A 19,462-nucleotide genomic window follows, 5' to 3' on the forward strand; every position below is an offset into this window, starting at 1 on the left:
AACATGCCTAGACACGTCTAGATGGTAGTTTAAGTTTAAATGACAAAGCACAACGTTATACCATTTTAGTCTTAAAGTATAACAAAAGAAACCTGTTCAGGTGATGTTTAGTATGATTTTAATTTTAATTAAATATCATTGCCATAAACAGTGGGATTTTGTTATAGAATTGACACTCATTTAACATTTGAGTAAAAATCAATAATAGTAGATAATCTGTATTTGTTCAACAAAAAGAAATAACTAGCAACAGTGTTTATTGGAATATATTTGAAGAAAGTTGATGGGAAGGGATGAAACCCTGAGCTACCGCACCAGTTGCCACCGACACTGTCTGGGAGGTTTCCATTCTGTTTATAGGTGATCCTGTTTGCTTTTATTTGAAAAAAGTACACCAAATGATTTTTTTTACAATTTTATTAATTTAAACGATCAAAAACAAAACTATGGCTTAAATATTCATGGTCCATTGGTGACTTCGATGGGGGCCGCCTCTGAGTTTATATGATAACACAAACTCTCTTTGTAATCTATTTAAACTTTGAATTTGCTTTGTGAAACGTTCCGCCAGTTACAAAAAGGTTAACCAATGTTAATCAAGTCAGCTCCTGGCTTTTCAAACACATATGCTTCCAATTTTTCCTGACAAAAATGGCGTATAACCCTAACCCAAATTTTATTACTTTCAACTATCAAATCCTGATCCATTGGTGAATTAGATGGGGGCCGCCTCTGAGTTTGTGTGATTAGCGGGAAAAAGTTTAAAAAAATAGGGCATACGTTTGTTAAATGTTCTTGTAAAATTTAAATCTATACAATATATAGTGTTATTTTAAACTATGTATTATGAACAGTCGGCCAACAGCAAGAAATATTTAGTGCTTTAAATGTAACACGTTGTTTTATTATATAATAATAATAATAATAATGACTACTCGTTCATTTCTAACATAATAATAATAATAATCTTTATTATCCGTAAGGAAATTTGTCTTACAATTTGTGCATTACACCAAACAAAAAACATTATAACTATAAGAAACCAAAGTGTACATTCATACCAGACTCACTCATAATTTACATGTGACAAAGTTTATACCAGATTGTTCTTATTTAATGATTTGATTGCCAGGGGAACAAAGAGTGTTTGTGTCTGTTTGTCTTTGCTATCGGTGTCTTGTATCTCTTTTGTGATGGTAAAATTACAAAATCCTGACACAAACACTTAATGAGTTTAAGGCTATAGTCTATCTGTGTCCATAACCTTGATTTTCTTTTAACTTTAATACAATGTTTTTGCAGGCTCCAGACCTCCTACAGGTGAAATTTAATTCAAGTGTTCACCAAAAAATACCTTTACAATTGAACAAGATTCATTCAAAAAGTAACGAAAACGTTTGTAAAAGAATCAGAACAGTTAAGCTTCTAGTTAACAAAACTCTTACAAAGCTGCCAACTATCAATACCTATAGAATTCTACCAATTACTAAGATTTACACTAAACTGTCAACTAAAAACACCAACACAAATATTTTTAAAAAAGAAACTACAAACATTTTAGGTTATAACGATAATCAAAATGCAAACAATTTAAAGAATACACGTGTTTACATAAAAAATAATCTAAATAAAATAGCAAATAATTTTTCGCATCCATTTCACACCAAAACAGCTAAAATAAAATTAACTAATTTCATCAATAATAAATCTAGGTTGCAGACTTCTTTACAAGTATTTTCAAATGAACATTATTTGAAAAATATGTCATTTGATGAAAAATATAAATTAGTAAACTATTTACCAACTAATGTTTCCTATAGACATAGGTTTCATTGCAATCATGGGAAGAAGAACTGCCTGTTAAAAATTAACGGACGAAAATTTCATATAGACTACAGACTGAATTCGAATGATACAAATAAAAAGCTTTATGGAAACCCATATAACTTAAATAAAGACATTCAAGGTAAATCCGATAAGATGAAGAAGAACAAAAGAAAATTAAAAAATTCGCAGAATAAATCGTATAATGTCCAGAACAAATTTTATAATGCTCAGAGTAAATCCAATTATCTCCGGAATAAATTGTATAATACCCAAAGAAACTCTCAAAATGTTCAAAATAAATTTTATAATGCCCAGAGTACATCTCATAACGTCCCGAAAACCTTTTACAATACTCGGAGTAAATTTCATAAGCAACTGACTATATCTAATAATGGCCAGAGTAAATATTTCAATGACAATGCCCCGAGTAAATCTAATTATGGCCTAAGCAGGCTATATAATGGCCAGAGTAAATCTAATTATGGCCCAAGCAGGCTATATAATGGCCAGAGTAAATCGTATAGTGGCCAGAGCAAACTATATAATGGCCAGAGTAAATCTTATAGTGGCCAGAACAAACTATATAATGGTCAGAGTAAATCTTATAGTGGCCAGAGCAAACTATATAATGGCCAGAGTAAATCTTATAGTGGCCAGAACAAACTATATAATGGTCAGAGTAAATCTTATAGTGGCCAGAGCAAACTATATAATGGCCAGAGTAGATCTAATGCCCATATAATTTTTTTTAATGGTCAGACTAAATTTTTCAGGGCTAAGAATACATTTCACAATGCACAGGTGAACATGTACAATGTTCTAAATACATTGGATAATGGTCACAGTAGATTTTATAGTGCCCAAATTAATCCACCTAATGCCAACAGTAAAATTTATAATGCTTGGGAGAAGTCTTATAATAGCCAGGGTAAATTTTATAACACTCTAAATAAATTGTATAATGCCTCGAATAAATTTTATAATGCCGAGAGGAAATCATATGGTACCTATAGTATAACTAATAAAACTCAAGGGAAATTAAGAAATAGCAAAAAAATTCATAAGGCCCAAAGTTTATATAATAATCATTCAAATACAAACTATAACGTTACAAATAAAAATAAGACATATTCCAAAAAGAAAACATCTCAATTGATGGTCTGCTATTACACAAATTGGGCCCAGTACAGAAGAGGACAAGCACAATTTCTACCAGAGGACATTGATGTCAATTTGTGTACACACATTCATTATGCTTTTGCTTACATTAGCAATGACAGTAGTATGTCAACGTCAGAATGGAATGATGAAAATACACAGAGTAGCCTAGCAATGTAAGTATAAAACGCAAAGGCATAAAAGTCATTTTAAAGTTTAGACTACTTTTTTGTCAAAAAAAAAGATGATAATAGTTAAACAATTGATGGTAACTTTTATAATTATGCAAATTGCTAGAGAACATAGACTCGTCATTCTCTAGTTAATTTTCTTTTAAAATATTCATAAATCGTATCCGGACTAAATCTAAAATCTATAAAGAAAATCACTTTTTTAGCGGCCCCCGAAAGTGGAAAACACGCTATTAGTTTTGTGTGGCCTGTCTGTCCGTCCCGTTTAGATCTCAGAAACTAGATGAGAAAATGAAAATAGGACATCATGATATTTTAGATCATTCAAAGTTCTAATGCAACGGCTACTTTTTTTTTTTACTAACTTCAGGGGAGGTAACATTTTTTAAAAGGCCATGCACTTCTTTAATAAATCATGCTTCATTCATACATTCGCGCAATGGTACAAAAAAAAAATGCATCTAAGGTCACTAATTTACAATGGTAAAAGTGTCAATGGATCATTATAAAATATATTTTCCATTTATTAACTAACTCATTGAATAGAATATTGATTCCAATGTTGTTTTTCAAAAAGAACTTTGATATGAACTTCGTTTTAGTTATAAGTGCAGATTTGTTTATTATATAAACAATAGTATCACATTAAGAAATGAATCGGATACGAACAGCAAAGTAGGCCTACACCGTTACCCGGTAACGAAAGGCCTACTATTCATGATTATAACATTGGCCTAGGTCTAATAATTTTAATATTAAACGTGTAAATTTATACAAGTTCTAGTCTAGATACAGTAGATTCTATATCAAGATTCTATATCTAGTTCTAGATCTATATATAGACTTAGATCTAACTTATCTTATAATATATAATACAGATAACTCAATATCTATTTTTAGATCTAGACTTAGATCTAGTTCTAGACTTAGACTTAGATCTTGAATCTAGATTTAGATCTAAAACTAGGTCTAGATCTAGCTAGATCTATGTCTAGTGTGTATGACGAATGACAATGGAGATATTAATGTTTATTTGTTAGGGGAAAGTCATTTGTACACTATTGCAGCTTAAAGTAGGTCAAGAATATTTTTTTTTCGTGTTGCCAATTTATCAAATTTTTAAGTAGAATAAACCTTTTTTAGTTCTTTATTACATGTATTATGTTATTAATTTTGAATGTATGGATAAGGTTAATAATTATTATTTTAAAAAATATAAGTGTACGCTAAATAAATATATGGAGACGCTGTGGCTGAGGGGTAAAGCACTTGGAACCGGAAGTCCCGTGTTCGAATCCTGGTGAAGACTCTAGGTGGACCACTTCGGTTTTTTTTTTTGTTGTTTTTTTTTCAGTATATTTTTCAAAAATACTACATTTTACTATGTACTTGCCTAAGACAAATGGGGCCTATTCTATGTACATAAAATACATTCATTCTATTGATTAGGTACAAAAGAGTGACAAAGATTAAACAAAAAAATCCTAGCATAAAAATACTCCTATCAGTCGGTGGATGGGATTTGTTATCACAGCCATTCTCTCTGATGGTGTCTACAAAAGAAAGGAAACATATTTTTATACAGGTTAATATTGTGTCGTTGTTCCTAATAAGTTTTTTTTTTTTCAAATAAAATATCATACAAGAAAAGGGAAATTATTGTCTATTCACAGACATATCATCTATCTAAACAATGATTTGTTTGAGGGTAAACTATTTTTTCCTATAATTATTAAATGCACTGCATGGATTTCCTTATGTTTTTACATTAAGAAAGATTTCTGCAAAACAAAAACACAAAGTTTGTATTTAGAATAAAACATTTAAAAATTAGGTTTGAGCAAGTAAACAATGAATAAAATGTATTTTTAAAAACTGTTTCAGTCAGCTATAGCATTATTGAGAAAATGGAATTTTGATGGGTTGGATATTGACTGGGAGTATCCAGCACATAGGGGTAGCCCTGCAGATGATAAAGAAAGATTTACTCTGCTGGCTCAGGTAACATTAACTATTAATCTATTTCCACAATGGTAGATCACTAAAAACATACTTGTGTTTACTATATTTTCGTGGTTTTTCTTTTTAATTAATACTGGATAATACAGGCATTTATTTTTTTCTAAGAAAAAAAAAAACAAAATAAATAATAAGACTTTACAAAATCTTAATAATTGATATTATGGAAATGTAATTTATAGATCATAGTAATGTCACACGACGGTATGTGTCCTTCAACAGAATAGCCGCCAACTACCGAATATTTTATTATATTTTTCTACACATACATCGGAGGCAATGAGAATGAAATATTTCTTATTTGTTTGATCGGAACCTCAACCCTCAACGATTGCTCGACGCTCTGGAGAAATTTAACCTTTTCAACGAAAGTGAAATCATGTCGGCTGAGACATATTGAAATGTCTTCACCTTTTGTTTTTTAGAAACATACAAATAAGTAATAAGTAAAGATAGTTTTACATTATCAAAATTATATTGTATTCTGTTAAAACAATGAAATGTAAAATGTATTTTGTACCTTGAAATAAATGACGGCGCCAGGCAGGTTTAAATTTAAAGATTGATTCCCAAAATTTATTTTTCCGAAATATGAAGTAATCGTAGAGGAAGCAGAAATGTTTTGGCTCATCCGTTTTGGCGTGAAAAGCTTTTGCCTCATTATATATATATATTAATTTTATAATTTCTTTAACAAATAATAATACAATCTTTTTTGTTAATGTGTGTTTGTAATCAAAAGCACTTGTATGTTGAGAACACCAGCTAGGTAGCGTTATATAGTAATATTTGTCCTTTAGATTTGGGAGTTAAGTTCGTTGTGTAAATATTATTATATCATCAACATTATAATATATGTGTGGGTTTTAAATATTTTTTATATTGTCCAAAAACTCAAAATACCAAATACAAAAATAAAACTAGTGTGAGCTCGCGCTCCTTGATCTAATTTTTGACCTAATTTTATCTTTATTTTAATTTGTAATTTATATAGGTCAGGGCTCTGTGGCATTTTACGTCTCGCGAGACGATCTTTTCCCTTTGCAACTTCTTGTGTGACTAAAGAGGCCAATCCTTGATACACAGCTGCGATCACAGGTTGGGCATATAAAATCACCAGGCGCCATTGCATTTTCACCCTTCTTTCTGCTTCTGTTGTGTATGACATCTGCAATCTGTCACCCTTCCTTTATGCTCTCTCTCCATGTGGATCTGTCCAGTGCCACCTCTTCCCAGTTGCCAGTGTCGATTTTGAAGAGCTTCATGTCGCGTTTGCATACATCCGTATAACGTAAAAGTGGGCGACCAGCGGCTCTCCTGCCTTCAATTAGATCGCCATACAGGATGTCCTGTGGAAGTCGACCTACTGGCATTCTACGAACGTGGCCAAGCCAGCCAAGGCGTCTGCTGCTGATAACAGAGCGGATGTCCTGGCATCCTGCTCTACGTAGCACTTCCTCATTTGTTATCTTATCTTGCCACCTTATTTTAAAGATCCGCCTTAGGCATCGGAGGTGGAAGACATTCAGCTTTTTTTCCTGCCATGAGTAGGTTGACCATGTTTCACTTCCGTACAGCAAGGTGCTCAACACACAGGTCCGGTAGACTAGGGCTTTAGTCCTGCTAGTCAAGCAATATGTTGTCCCAGACTCTTTTCTGCAACCGTGACATGGTGGCCATTGCCTTGGCTATCCTGTTGTTTATGTCTTTATCCAGTAGAGTGTTGTTGGATATGATGGAGCCAAGGTAACAAAAGTGATCAACAATTTCTAGTGGTTGGCCATTAATGCTTACTTGAGGTGCAGTGTTTGTGTTTTGGACAAGTATCTTAGTCTTGCTTTGACTGATGTTTAAGCCGAACTTCTGGCAAGCAGCAGATAGTTTGTCAACCATGGACTGTAGCTGAATATCAGAATCAGCCACAATAGCTGCATCATCGGCATACAGGAGTTCCCTGACGAGTAGCTTCCTAACCTTGGTTTTTGCCCGCAGCCTTGATACATTAAATAGTTTTCCAGAGGATCTTGTATGGAGAAACACACCTTCGTTTATGTCGCTGTACGCATAATGCAGTAGACAGGAGAAGAATATGCCAAACAGAGTAGGTGCGAGCACACATCCCTGCTTGACACCACTGCAAACCTCAAAAGGTGCTGATTGGGCTCCATTGAATTTGACAGTACATTTAGTTTCCTCGTGAAAACACTCAATTAACTTCAGTAGTTTGGGAGGGCAACCTATTTTCCTCAGGAGTTTGAAAAGGCCACTTCTGCTGACCATGTCAAAAGCTTTAGTCAGATCGACAAAAACAATGTAAAGGGGTCTGTCTCTCTCTCTAAATTTCTCCTGCAGTAGTCGTAGAGAAGATATCATGTCTATAGTGGACCTACCACTCCTGAATCCACACTGAGACTCTGGGTAGACTCTAGAAGCTATCACTTGCAGCCTGGATAGTGCCACTCTAGCAAAGATTTTGCCCACTATACTGAGGAGAGAGATACCCCTATAGTTGTTGCAATCACTCCGATCCCCTTTGTTCTTGTATATTGTGACTATAGTTGCGTCACGCATGTCCTGTGGGACATGACCTGTTTCCCAACAGCGGCAGAGGAGAATATAGAGTTCAGGGAGCAGGAGTGATTCGTTGACTTTCACTACTTCCACTGGGATACCATCACTCCCAGGAGATTTTCTATTTTTAAGCAGTTAATTGCTTTTTTGAGGTCACTAAGGCTCGGAAGCTCATCTAGGCATTCCAGTACTGGAAGATCTGGTAGAGAAGCCAGGGCGACATCGTCTACTGTATTCTGTGTGGCATAGACTTCGAGGTAGTGTTCTGTCCATCGTTCTAGCTGCTTGGTTTGATCTGTAATTTTTTCTCCTGATTTGGATAGAAGGGGGGCAGGCTTAGACACTGCTGGACCCAGGGCCGCTTTAATGACATCAAATAGAGCTTTGCTATTTCCTGAGTGGAGACTGTCTTGGATTCTGTTGCAGGTATCCCTCCAAAAGTTGTTAGCACATTTTCTAGCCATTTGTTTTGCCTCTTTATTAGCACTTTTGACGGCCTCCAAAGATTTTGGATTAGGCTTTGTCTTGTGAGCGAGGTGTGCAGATCGTTTTTTCTCGATGCAAGGTTCCATATTTGCTAGATTCGCCTCAAACCAGTCTACATTTTTGTGTTTTTGAGGCCCAAAAGCGGTGATTGCCGAACTGTAGATTACGTCTCTTAATTTCTCCCATCTGATCGAGATGTCTTCTTCATCACTTAACGAGGGGATTGAACTGTTCAGGAGCTCGCCAAAGAGTGCACACTTCTCTGGGTCACCTACATGGTTGACGTTAATTCGCCTAGTTCTGGGTTGAGTGGAAGTGTAAGCCTTCTTGAGAAGTAGTTTGATTTTGCTTAGCACTAGTGAATGGTCTGAGTTGCAGTCCGCACTATGGTATGAACGGGTGTGGATGACACTTTTCAGATCCATCCTTCGGGTGATGCAGAGGTCAAGCTGGTGCCACCTTTTTGAGCGTGGGTGCTGCCAAGAGACTTTATGGCGTTCCTTGCCAGAGAAGAATGTGTTTGTTACACACAGTTCATGAGAGCTACAGAACTCGAGTAGCCTTTGGCCATTGTCATTTATTTTGCCAACACCATGAGGTCCCAGGCATTTTGGCCATGCATCATTTCCATCACCAACACGGGCATTAAAGTCTCCATTTATATAGAGGTGCTCGGATTTTGGAATACTTTTAATTACGTCCTCTAGAGCTTGAAAGAATCTGTCTTTGTCCTCTTCTGGTGCAGCAAGGGTTGGTGAGTAAGCACAGATTATATTAACTTTGCCTTGCGGTGATGCAAATTTCATGTGTGCTACTCTTTCATTGCCAATGGGAAACATTGCAATGCAGGGGACGAGACTGTTTCTTATTGCAAAGCCGACGCCATGTATTCTAGGGCTTTGTTCTGGTTTTCCTTGCCAGTAGAATGTATAGTTGCTTTCTGTAAGAGATCCACTGTCTGCCAGTCTGGTTTCTTGCAGGCAGGCCACATCAATGTTTAGTCTGCTGAGTTCTCTGTCGATGATAGCTGTTTGTCGCATGTCGGTGACGAGTTCAGGGTCAATATTGAAGCCAGGACACATTGTCCGTATGTTCCAGCTTGCTAAACGCATTAATGTTGAGGGTTTTCTTTTCATTTTATTTGCAGGTGCGGGTGAGCAGCTTGCTTTTTGATTTTGTCTTAGCACCAAGCACCCAGTGGTGCGGCAAGCTGTGGCGGGATAGCACTTTATTGTCCGAGGGCTGCTCGGCTTAAGGCAGGCAGTAGCTATCCAGTGAGGCTAAAAAGCCCCTCCTACCGTCAAGAGTGGTCCCTGGCATTCCAGCTTACGCCAATCAGCTAGGAACTTATCACCGGTAACTACCACTCTCCGTGTTTTTTCAAAGACATTACTGTCAGAGATGGAGTGACCTCTCCATTGCTGGGGGAAAGCCTGGGCGGTAAATTTGCGAGTGCTGGGCTGCCCACACGTCAGCACCCGCCTCTCTTCCATACTGACCGGGTCCAAAGGGATGGCGAGCCATCACAATTTGGGGACAGGTGGCTGCAGGAGTTTGCCAGAGAGCAGTAGTCTTACTACTGTCCCCCCGCCTACGGGGCTCCAGGACCGGATTTTCTGTTAGGGTTTACTCCCTTAGCCTTAGACCTTACAGGGACACACACACAAGGCAGTGCGGCTATTGACCTATAGCTAGGGGTTTGGTTTGTGGGCAACAGGGCGTGTCCGCACGCCGACGGGCCATGCCTGCCTCACATCTTGGGGCCAAACCTCCTCCGAGACCCTTGCAGTTTAGCCTAAGGCTTCGCAGCCTCAGTTTCCATCTGCCACCACGAGGAGGTACTGCATAGGACTTGCTGTGGAGAGGCTATGTACTGGCAAGAGAGACTTACAAAATTGCTCCCCTTTCACAGATGCTAGCCAGCGGTGGCAACAAGTTAAGCTAACACACTAGACGCTTCACACAGCCATTGGACAGATCACACAGCCATTGGACAGATCACAAATGGACAACACATTGGACAAATCAGGGCTATGATGTTTGTAATTTAGTGTCTCTTTAGTTTATATAGTTCAGTGCTGAGTATATTGTAATTTCCGCTATATATAACTTTCTGCTAGTCTTTTTCTGCTATTTGTGTTTTACTCGTAGAGGAAAAGTAGTTTTTAAAATAGTCTTTTTCTGCTATTTGTGTTTTACTCGTAGAGGAAAAGTAGTTTTTAAAATAGTTAAATAGTCTTAGAGCTGTGGATGTTCTTTCCTATTTTTTGTCCCTGGTTAGTTCTGCTTATTTTTGTCTTTGGCATTAGTGTTGGATTGGTTGTTATTTTTTAATTTCAGTTTATGTGCAGGTCTGTAAACGGTATAGAGCCCCCATATGAGCTTAGAATACAAATAACTTTTTATCTTCCTTTTTGTATTTTTGTAGGATTTAATTTTTAAGATTCTCTTTTTAATGCTGTTTAATTTGGTATATAATGTTGTGTAGACCGTGTCTTTAGTAATTTGCTAGATTTTATTGTTGTGTACGGCTAGGTACAAATTAGGGAAATCGGTAGTCCAGTTTAGTTTTAGAAAATTAGCGTGACGTCATGCTCTCCGACATGTTCGCGCTGACCAGTTATAGCTAGCTCCGGAACCACGTTAAGCTCTCTTTTGTCTTGACGTGGTCAGTGCTGACAGTGGTGCCTGTATTACATTATTTTTGTGTGGTGTAGTTGCTTCATTTGTTGGATAAATTTATAGGCAACTCTGAATCCGTGTATGTCAGATGATTGTGGATACAATGAACATCTTTCGAAATGCTATTGTGATGATTATCATGAAAGTGTACAGAACGTTGAAAAAGTTCCACTGTCAATGGCTTTTGTGTTTCGAGCTTCTTTTTTTTCGGATTATGCTTTATTTTGCAATAACAAACAAGTTAACATATCAGTTAGAGTCAGGACCATATAATACATATCAGCTAGAGTCAGGACCATATAAAAAATAATTGCCTAGAGTCAGGACAATATAAAACATGTCTGCTAGAGTCAGGACCATATAAAACATATCAGCTAGAGTCAGGACCATATAAAAAATAATTGCCTAGAGTCAGGACAATATAAAACATGTCTGCTAGAGTCAGGACCATATAAAACATATCAGCTAGAGTCAGGACCATATAAAACATATCAGCTAGAGTCAGGACCATATAAAACATATCAGCTAGAGTCAGGAATATATATAACATATCAGCTAGAGTCAGGACCATATAGGCTTGTTGAACGAGATATTGTATTTCGATCATGATCATTTCCGCTGTTCATTGTAATATACCTGCACAGCTCATCAATTATAAATTCATCTTCGCAAATACAGGAGCATAAGCTAGTAGTCTGAACGAGATACGTTTTTTAAAGTTTATCACCAAAAAAAAACAACAACAACAAAATAAGATGTCAGGGCTAAGTTAGTACCCAAGGAACATTTCTGCCAAGTTTTATCAAGATCGGTCAAACGGCTTTGATTTCTATACGGGGACATAATACATACATACATACATACATACATACGCCTCACTTTCTAATTTATATATTAGATTGTAGAGAAAAAAATGTTTATTATGAAAAGTTCAAAAATTATCATCAGAACCTCTCTTAGAAAAGGAATTTTGTTTAATACTGTAGTGGCGACGCTGGTAGCAATGACAGTGTGTGTTCATTTGTCAGTTGACATAGACCAGCGTACTGCGAGTGGTCATTCGCGACTAGTGACGATGGGTGAATCTTCAGGAAAGTACTGAAGTGTGAATTCTCCTCCTGCAAATCACATTACTTTTTTTAAGAGAAAAAATAATCTATTAAGTATGCATATAAGTTGGACATAATTTAAAACAACAATTAATAAGTATTTTTTTCATATTATCGCGTGAACTGCAGTGCTGCCCCAATACCATAGAACACTTAACTAAAGGAATTTTTTTTTTACGGAAATGTTTTTTTTCTTTTTTTTTGAGGATTTGAATTAGAGATTGTTAAAACAATTAGATCAATTAGATATTCGTTATAAGACATCCGTTAGGCCAGATTTGCATTTAACTTCACATTCACTTTCACCTATCTTTTGGTCTGCTGGACCGCTGGTACACCACACAAGATCTGTCAACTTTCTTTCTTCATTCTTCTCTGTCATTTGTCTTTGATAGAATTTAATTATGATGTTCTTTCTGAAAATATAAATACCTGCCTTTTTACCTGCCTGGGTGGACCACTTTGGGGGCCGATTTTGAGTTTTTATTTCCACAAAAACTGTTTTTTTAATCTTGTTTTTTCTGATACTGGGTTGATGATACCATGCTAAGTACCTACCTTGTTTATCAATAATAAGGGCACCAAGGAGAAACAGAATGAGTGAGAGGTGGGAGCCGGGTTGTGCCTATCACTGTGTTTGTTTCTTTGTTCATTGTTTTAGCATATTTTTTGCTTTAGCCTTAGTAGCCGATCACTTTAGATTGTCTCTACATTTATTCAGCATTAGTGATGTGTGGCAAAATAATAGATCAATGTTCATTAAAATAGCGTTCGTCAATGTCATTGATATTAATAAACGAAAATTAGTGATCACCCCCTATCTACACAAAAGTTATGACGTCCAGCTCAATGCTGAACTGACCAGTGCAAAACTACTCCCCCCCTTAACCACTAGTTAGCATTGTACAAAATATCCTATTACACCGATGTTAGATCTGACCACCCTTTATAGGCCACAAACACATATCCAAAGTTCCCCAAAACGCTTAAACACACACACACGGCCATTAAGTGGACATTAAAATTTGGTGTCCACATACATCATTTTGGGTTGACTCAAATCGTTCCTGTCCACCATGGCATCGGACGATGGTCAAGCGTGATAATTGTTACGTGGTTCCTCTCTCCTCCTCCCTTGTCCCCCCAAGGTCGTGGGATAAATAAGATCAGGTGGGCAAGTTTTAAGGAAACCATTGGTCCAAGTTAACCATCCTAATTCGGAAAACTTGATGACCATTGGATCGGCACGACTCTAACACACCGCGTGGGTCTCGGGTACCTATAAAGGCTGGAAACGAGAGTCACAGGTTAATGCCACACTATGTCAGATTCACTGTGTAATGCAAAGCAGGTGAGTTAGGAAAACTTTATTATTATTATTTAATGTGTTTTCACCTGGAACATTTATGTGTATGTATCATTACCATGTTAGCACCTGTTTGCATCTAACTATTACATTTGTAAATTTCTATAAATATGTATTCCCCATTTATTTGTTAATGTTAACTGTACTCCTAACAGTGGACATCATCATTAATGGTCGAGAGGCTAAGTGCTCTTGAATTTAGCTTTTCTTGCCTACCTATGAATCAATGGCGGATCCAGGGGGGGGGGGGCGGTAGGGGCGATCGCCCCCCCACTCGGCCGACCCCCCGGATGACTTTTAGTAAAAGAAATCACACAATTTCTATACGAATGTATTAGTTATGTTAATAATATATACTAATTATTTATATTTCAACCTATTTTTAGATTATTTCGCCCCCCTCTCTAGTACGTTGGCCGATTTGGTGGGGTGGGGAGGTGGCGATGGCATCAATCCCGCCTCCCCCCACCATAAACTTTCGAGTGGGGGGGACGGTCTAATTTATTTGTAGAAATCACAGCTTGTCAACGGAATCAATTAGATATCTATATAATTAAAACTTGTTATTGATATTTTAACCTATATTATGTTGTTCCCATGTTAGCCGATTGAGGGGGGAGCGAACATATGTAGCCATTCCAACCTAAACCCTTTGAATACGGGGGGGCTGTCCTACTTTTAATTAGAAATCATAGTTTAAGAACAAATTTAGTTGAATTACAATATAATTTTTATATTATGTTGCTACACTTCTGGTATCTTAGCCGATTCGGTGAGGTGGAGGGGGGGGGCGATAGCTTCTGCTGCCCTCCCCACTCTAGCCCTCGAGAAATAGTTTTTGAACAAAAGTAGTTGACTATCTATATAATATTGATGTTTCAATCCATTTGTATATAATATCGGACACACGATCTGATCTCAAATTTTATCATAATTAAATATAAAATGAAAAAGGGTTGTCCCAGGTGGGAGGAGCGAAACATACGATCGCCTTCCACCCATCGGACAAACCAATACTTTTTTCTTTTTGTATTTTAGTTAAGAAATTACAAAATAAAAAAAGTGTCAATAATATAATTTATATATGCTATAAATATTTACTCATTGAAAAGATGAAAGCGCTGCAGATTAGTCCATACATAATACTATGGGCTAATGAATTTTAGACCCAGAGAGCTCAGAGGGTTAGGGTAAACAATGTTATATCTAATGAACGCATAGTTAACACAAGGGCGCCCCAGGGGGCTGTGACATCGCCATTGTGGTTCATTTTGTACACCAATGATTTTCAATCCGATAGTTCTTGTTGCTCCTTCACAAAATTCGCTGATGATGCGGCTCTTCCTGCCCTGCTCTCAGAGAGCTCAGACGTAAATGAGTATTTCAAAGAAATAGAACAAATTGAAAAATATTGTAAAGATAATTTTTTTATTATTAAATGTAAAAAAAACCAAAGAAATGATAATCGATTTTCGTAGGGACAAGAAGGAAAATGATATTGTTTCTGTAGCTGGAGAGACTATTGAAATTGTGCAAACCTTTAAATACCTTGGTACTATCCTAGACAATAAACTAAATTTTACTGCAAATACTGATTATATCAGCAAAAAAAGGGCAGCAAAGATTACGATTACTAAGAAAACTGTCCTCGTTTAATGTTAGCGAAAAGGCCTTGGCTATGTTTTATCACGCTCACATCTGCAATATTTTAAGTTTCAATATCACTGCCTGGTATGGCAATCTGAGCATTAAAAATAAAAATAAACTTCATAGAATCCTAAATGCTGCTGGCAGAATCATTGGCAAAAAACAAACCCCATTTGTTCAGTTGTTTGAGACAAACATCTATAAAAAAGCTAACAAGATCCTCGAAATAAAGAATCACCCTTTGTGTCAGGATTTTGTGATTTTACCATCACAAAAGAGATACTAGACACCGATAGCAAAGACAAACAGACACAAACACTCTTTTGTTCCCCTGGCAATCAAATCATTAAATAAGAACAATCTGGTATAAACTTTGTCACATGTAAATTATGAGTGAGTCTGGTGTGAATGTACATTTTGGTTTCTTATAGTTATAATGTTTTTTGTTTGGTGTAATGCACAAATTGTAAGACAAATTTCCTTACGGATAATAAAGATTATTATTATTATTATATTAAATTGAATTCTTTTATCGAGTCGCCCCACCCCCTATTCTTTAATGCCAAGTGCAATCATTAGCAGAAATTATAAAAAGGAGCGAATATTAACGTTTTCACTCTACCGCCCTCTCCCCTTTCCAGATGAAAAGATGACGTTTTAAAACAGAAAAGTCAAATGTGGCGACAGAGTTTATGTCATTGTATACGACTTTATCTGAGTTATTTTAAGAAGGAATTTGTTTTGGAAAATTTAGAATTCATACGAAATTTCTCATTATAAGAGTAACAATTGACATGAGGTCTGAACCCAAATATTATTTTCCTAGTCATCTTTTCAACCTTTACTGATACAACTGATATTTTTCTGTTGTAAAAAATAAATTGGGACAATAACTCACAATTTATGCTTGAATACTAAAAATTCAAAAAATTTTGAATAAAATCTAATTGGTTCACTTAATTTCTCCCACTTCCACTTAATAGGATGAATAATGAGATGTAGATGTTAGGAAAATGCGTTTCTGCAGTAAAGAATGCAAGAAAACGATTTTGGCGTCGGGGCTTCGTCTCAGACCCCCTAGCTATCTAGGGGAAGGTCTCAACATGGCTTTTGTTTTTTCAAATAATTTTTTTTTCGACTGCGATCCTCAAAGCATTAATCGAAATAATATGTCAGGTATCTTATTTTTTCAAGGGACAAATCGGTTGTTTTTGCAATGTAGTAAGGGCCTATAAATTCATATTAGAATATTTTCAAGTAAAACATTATTCAAAAGATCCTTTTTTTTTAATAGGATAAATAATGAGCTTTGGATGTTAGGAGAATGCGGTTCTGTAGTGAAGAAAACAAAAAAAAAAAGATTTTGGGTCGGGGTTTCGAGAAAGAGATAGGCCTCAGTGTGGCTGTTTTTTTGTCTGCTTTTTTTGCCGAAGGTTGAGAAACACTGCTTTTTTAAACATTCAAATATATATATTTATACTGTAAACGCGTTTATGCTTAGGGTTAGGGTTTACCGGGCGTTAGGGTTAGGGTTTGGAAAAAAATCGCCCCCCCCCCCCTCCGAAGTCCTGGATCCGCTAGTGCTATGAATTGGGCTCGAGGTTCGACACCCGACTCGGGCAAAGTTGTGTCTATTGTGCCTAAAGGCAGCACGGAAAAACCTTCTACATACTCACTCCCCCCCCCCTTCTCACTGGTCCACAAAAAAGATTGGAGCAAAGCACTCTGAGCATGCTATAAGCATGAAAGTAGCGCTATATAAAAGTCAAAATTTATTTATTTTTTCCGTCTATCTATGTATTTATAGATGTTCATATTCATCTGGACCTGCTAACGTCTAGATTATTTTCTTACCCGTGCATATGTACTTGTATAAATGTAAATATATATACATATAGTTATGCTTGGCCCCTCTGTATAGGAGCGTGCAATCCCGGAGTACGTCATCAGGTCCAGCGTGAGCTGGGATGCTACTTGTTGATTATCGAACTCTACAACAGGATCTATGGTTGATTTATTGGCAAATGCTATTGTGTACCTATCAAAGAAGGCGGAAGTTACTACCTTTTTGTGACTGCCATTATGGGTAAGAGAGTAGCTAAAGAGTAGTAGCCGGGACTGGGTGTTCAGTTTATTTATACATTGTGTTGAAAACACGGAAGGCCATTCGAGAACTTAGGCTTGGTGAGGAATACCGTACACCCTCTGTGAAGATGTGACCCTAGCAAGAATGTAATGAGGATGTGCGTCACCACCAGTCTGGGAAGCAAAAGGAGGCAGTATCTGTCTTAGGGGGTGGCAAGTGAGGCAACTGCTCCAGGCCCCGCGCCTCAAAGGGGCCCTGCGATAGGAAATTCCACTGCATAGTCAACTTCAAAAACCAGATCAGTTCTCATAAACTAGGATATTTGATACTATATAATAAGATATTGTAATAACTTAAGTGAGGCAACTCAACTAGGACATAGACGTTTATTTACATAGAGACATGACAAACACAAAGGGCATCTGCCTTGAGTACAGCATCTCCATATTGGCTCTCTACTTGGGCGGAAATCGTCTCTTATGTCAACATCCGACTTGTCTGGTCACTGATAGTGCGCACCTTCTTTCTGCACTATCTTGGATGGCGGTGCGCATGGCAAATCATAACATTGCCCCCGTCTTAGCACTTTTCGTCCCGAAAAGAAACACTGCAGCTGAGGTTTGACAGTTCAGGTGGAGGTCGATCAGTGGTAGCCATAGGCGGCAGGGAGCGTGTTCCCCACGAGGCCATATGCATAGTTTTCCACCAGTGCCGCTTTCTCTTTCTCCAGTTGACCAGGCTGTTGTTGCGATAATGACGTGGCAGTTTGCTACACAAAGAGATAGGGTCGAGCACTGTTTTCTTCAGCACAGCCGTTGATCGGACACGCTGTCTCAGCAAACCTTCCCGACAGACGCCTCTCAAGGGAGCTGCAGGTTTGCTTGCAGCCACGTTGCAAGCAAAGTCCAATGCACCGCAGTCATCCTCAGACAACAATCATCCAGAAGATAGGTCTCTTCAGGTTCAAGTGGAAAATGTCTTCCTCTTGACAGCTCAGATTTAGAGTGGTTTGATTGACATTCATCTATGCCAATGTCGATGATGATGGTAGAAGTACATATTTCCTTTTTTTCTGGTTTTCTTGGCATCTAGATTCTATGTGTGATGGGCCGCACGTACAGTTCATGCTAAACTTCTGGATGCAGTTGTCAAGCTTCGAAGTTCCCTCGTGAGCACCGACAGATAGGTCTTTAAGGTCCATAGCAACAGGCTTGAACGCAGACCCAACGTTGTCTTGCTCCGTCAGGCTCATTGAGGTACTGGTAACAGGTACAACAGGAACATCCGCTTCAGGCACATAAAAGACTTCAGTTAAGGTACTGGTAACAGGTACAACAGGAACAAACGCTTCGGGCACATAACAGTCTTCAGTTTCTTCATTTGTCTCTTTCCGTTCGATTCGGTACATCTCGTTGAGGTCATCACAGCAATCGTTGTCACGTTTCTCGTCTTGAAAGTCACAACCACAAGACTTGCCCACAACACAGACGGCGCTCCAATTCCCAGCGTCTCCGTCACCACTGTTTGTGCAGCCACAGTCTAGACCACGCAACTTCTTTACCAACGAGTCTACAGGCAACTGCTCCTTTACCAACGAGACACCATTTTATCTACCTTTTTCCGCATACTGTTAATTTGTTCACACATTTCATCAATACCTTCATTTATCTTGCCAATAAGCTCATAAATCTCCGGTTCAATTTCAAATAGGTAGGTCTCCGGATCTTCGTCTTCATCAATCAAGGCTTGCCGGAGATAGCTGTAAGCACCTCTCTAACCGAGAGTTGGTCTAATTGTTTCAAAGCTGCCATTGTAAATCCTACCTCCTCTCGTTGAGTTGCCTATAATCCCACTTCTGACACCAATTGTAATAACTTAAGTGAGGCAACTCAACGAGGACATAGACGTTTATTTACATAGAGACATGACAAACACAAAGGGCATCTGCCTTGAGTACAGCATCTCCATATTGGCTCTCTACTTGGGCGGAAATCGTTAGTCTCTTATGTCAACATCCGACTTGTCTGGTCACTGATAGTGCGCACCTTCTTTCTGCACTATCTTGGATGGCGGTGCGCATGGCAAAGTCATAACAATATGATACAAATAATTATGTAAGTTCTTAACATTTTATTTTTGGTATCGAAATACCATTCTATTTCGGTAAAGACAGCATCTTATGACCTGCCGATTCTAAGAGTTTATAAAATTTAAAACTCGGGAGTTTTTTTTTTAAACCTTTACGCGAAAGTAAGATATGCGAAAGTCAATGAACTATTGTAGCTCCTACCTCACACTTTGTTCTTGTTCTTATACCAAA

At 37.5% G+C, this 19,462-nt stretch overlaps 1 protein-coding gene across 3 annotated transcripts in view; it reads left to right on the forward strand.

The window, feature by feature from the left end:
* Nucleotides 1-19,462, forward strand: part of LOC106056023 (probable serine/threonine-protein kinase MARK-A) — a 198,534-nt gene that overhangs the window by 86,959 nt on the left and 92,113 nt on the right. For all 3 annotated transcript variants that reach the window (XM_056019720.1, XM_056019719.1, XM_056019721.1), the window contains 3 exons: nucleotides 1,303-3,161; nucleotides 4,626-4,761; nucleotides 5,061-5,177. In XM_056019720.1, the coding sequence (XP_055875695.1) occupies nucleotides 1,303-3,161; nucleotides 4,626-4,761; nucleotides 5,061-5,177 (2,112 nt within the window). The remainder of the gene's footprint in view (nucleotides 1-1,302; nucleotides 3,162-4,625; nucleotides 4,762-5,060; nucleotides 5,178-19,462) is intronic.

This window comes from Biomphalaria glabrata, chromosome 2, assembly GCF_947242115.1.
Source record: "Biomphalaria glabrata chromosome 2, xgBioGlab47.1, whole genome shotgun sequence".
NCBI classification, from domain to species: Eukaryota; Metazoa; Mollusca; class Gastropoda; family Planorbidae; genus Biomphalaria; species Biomphalaria glabrata.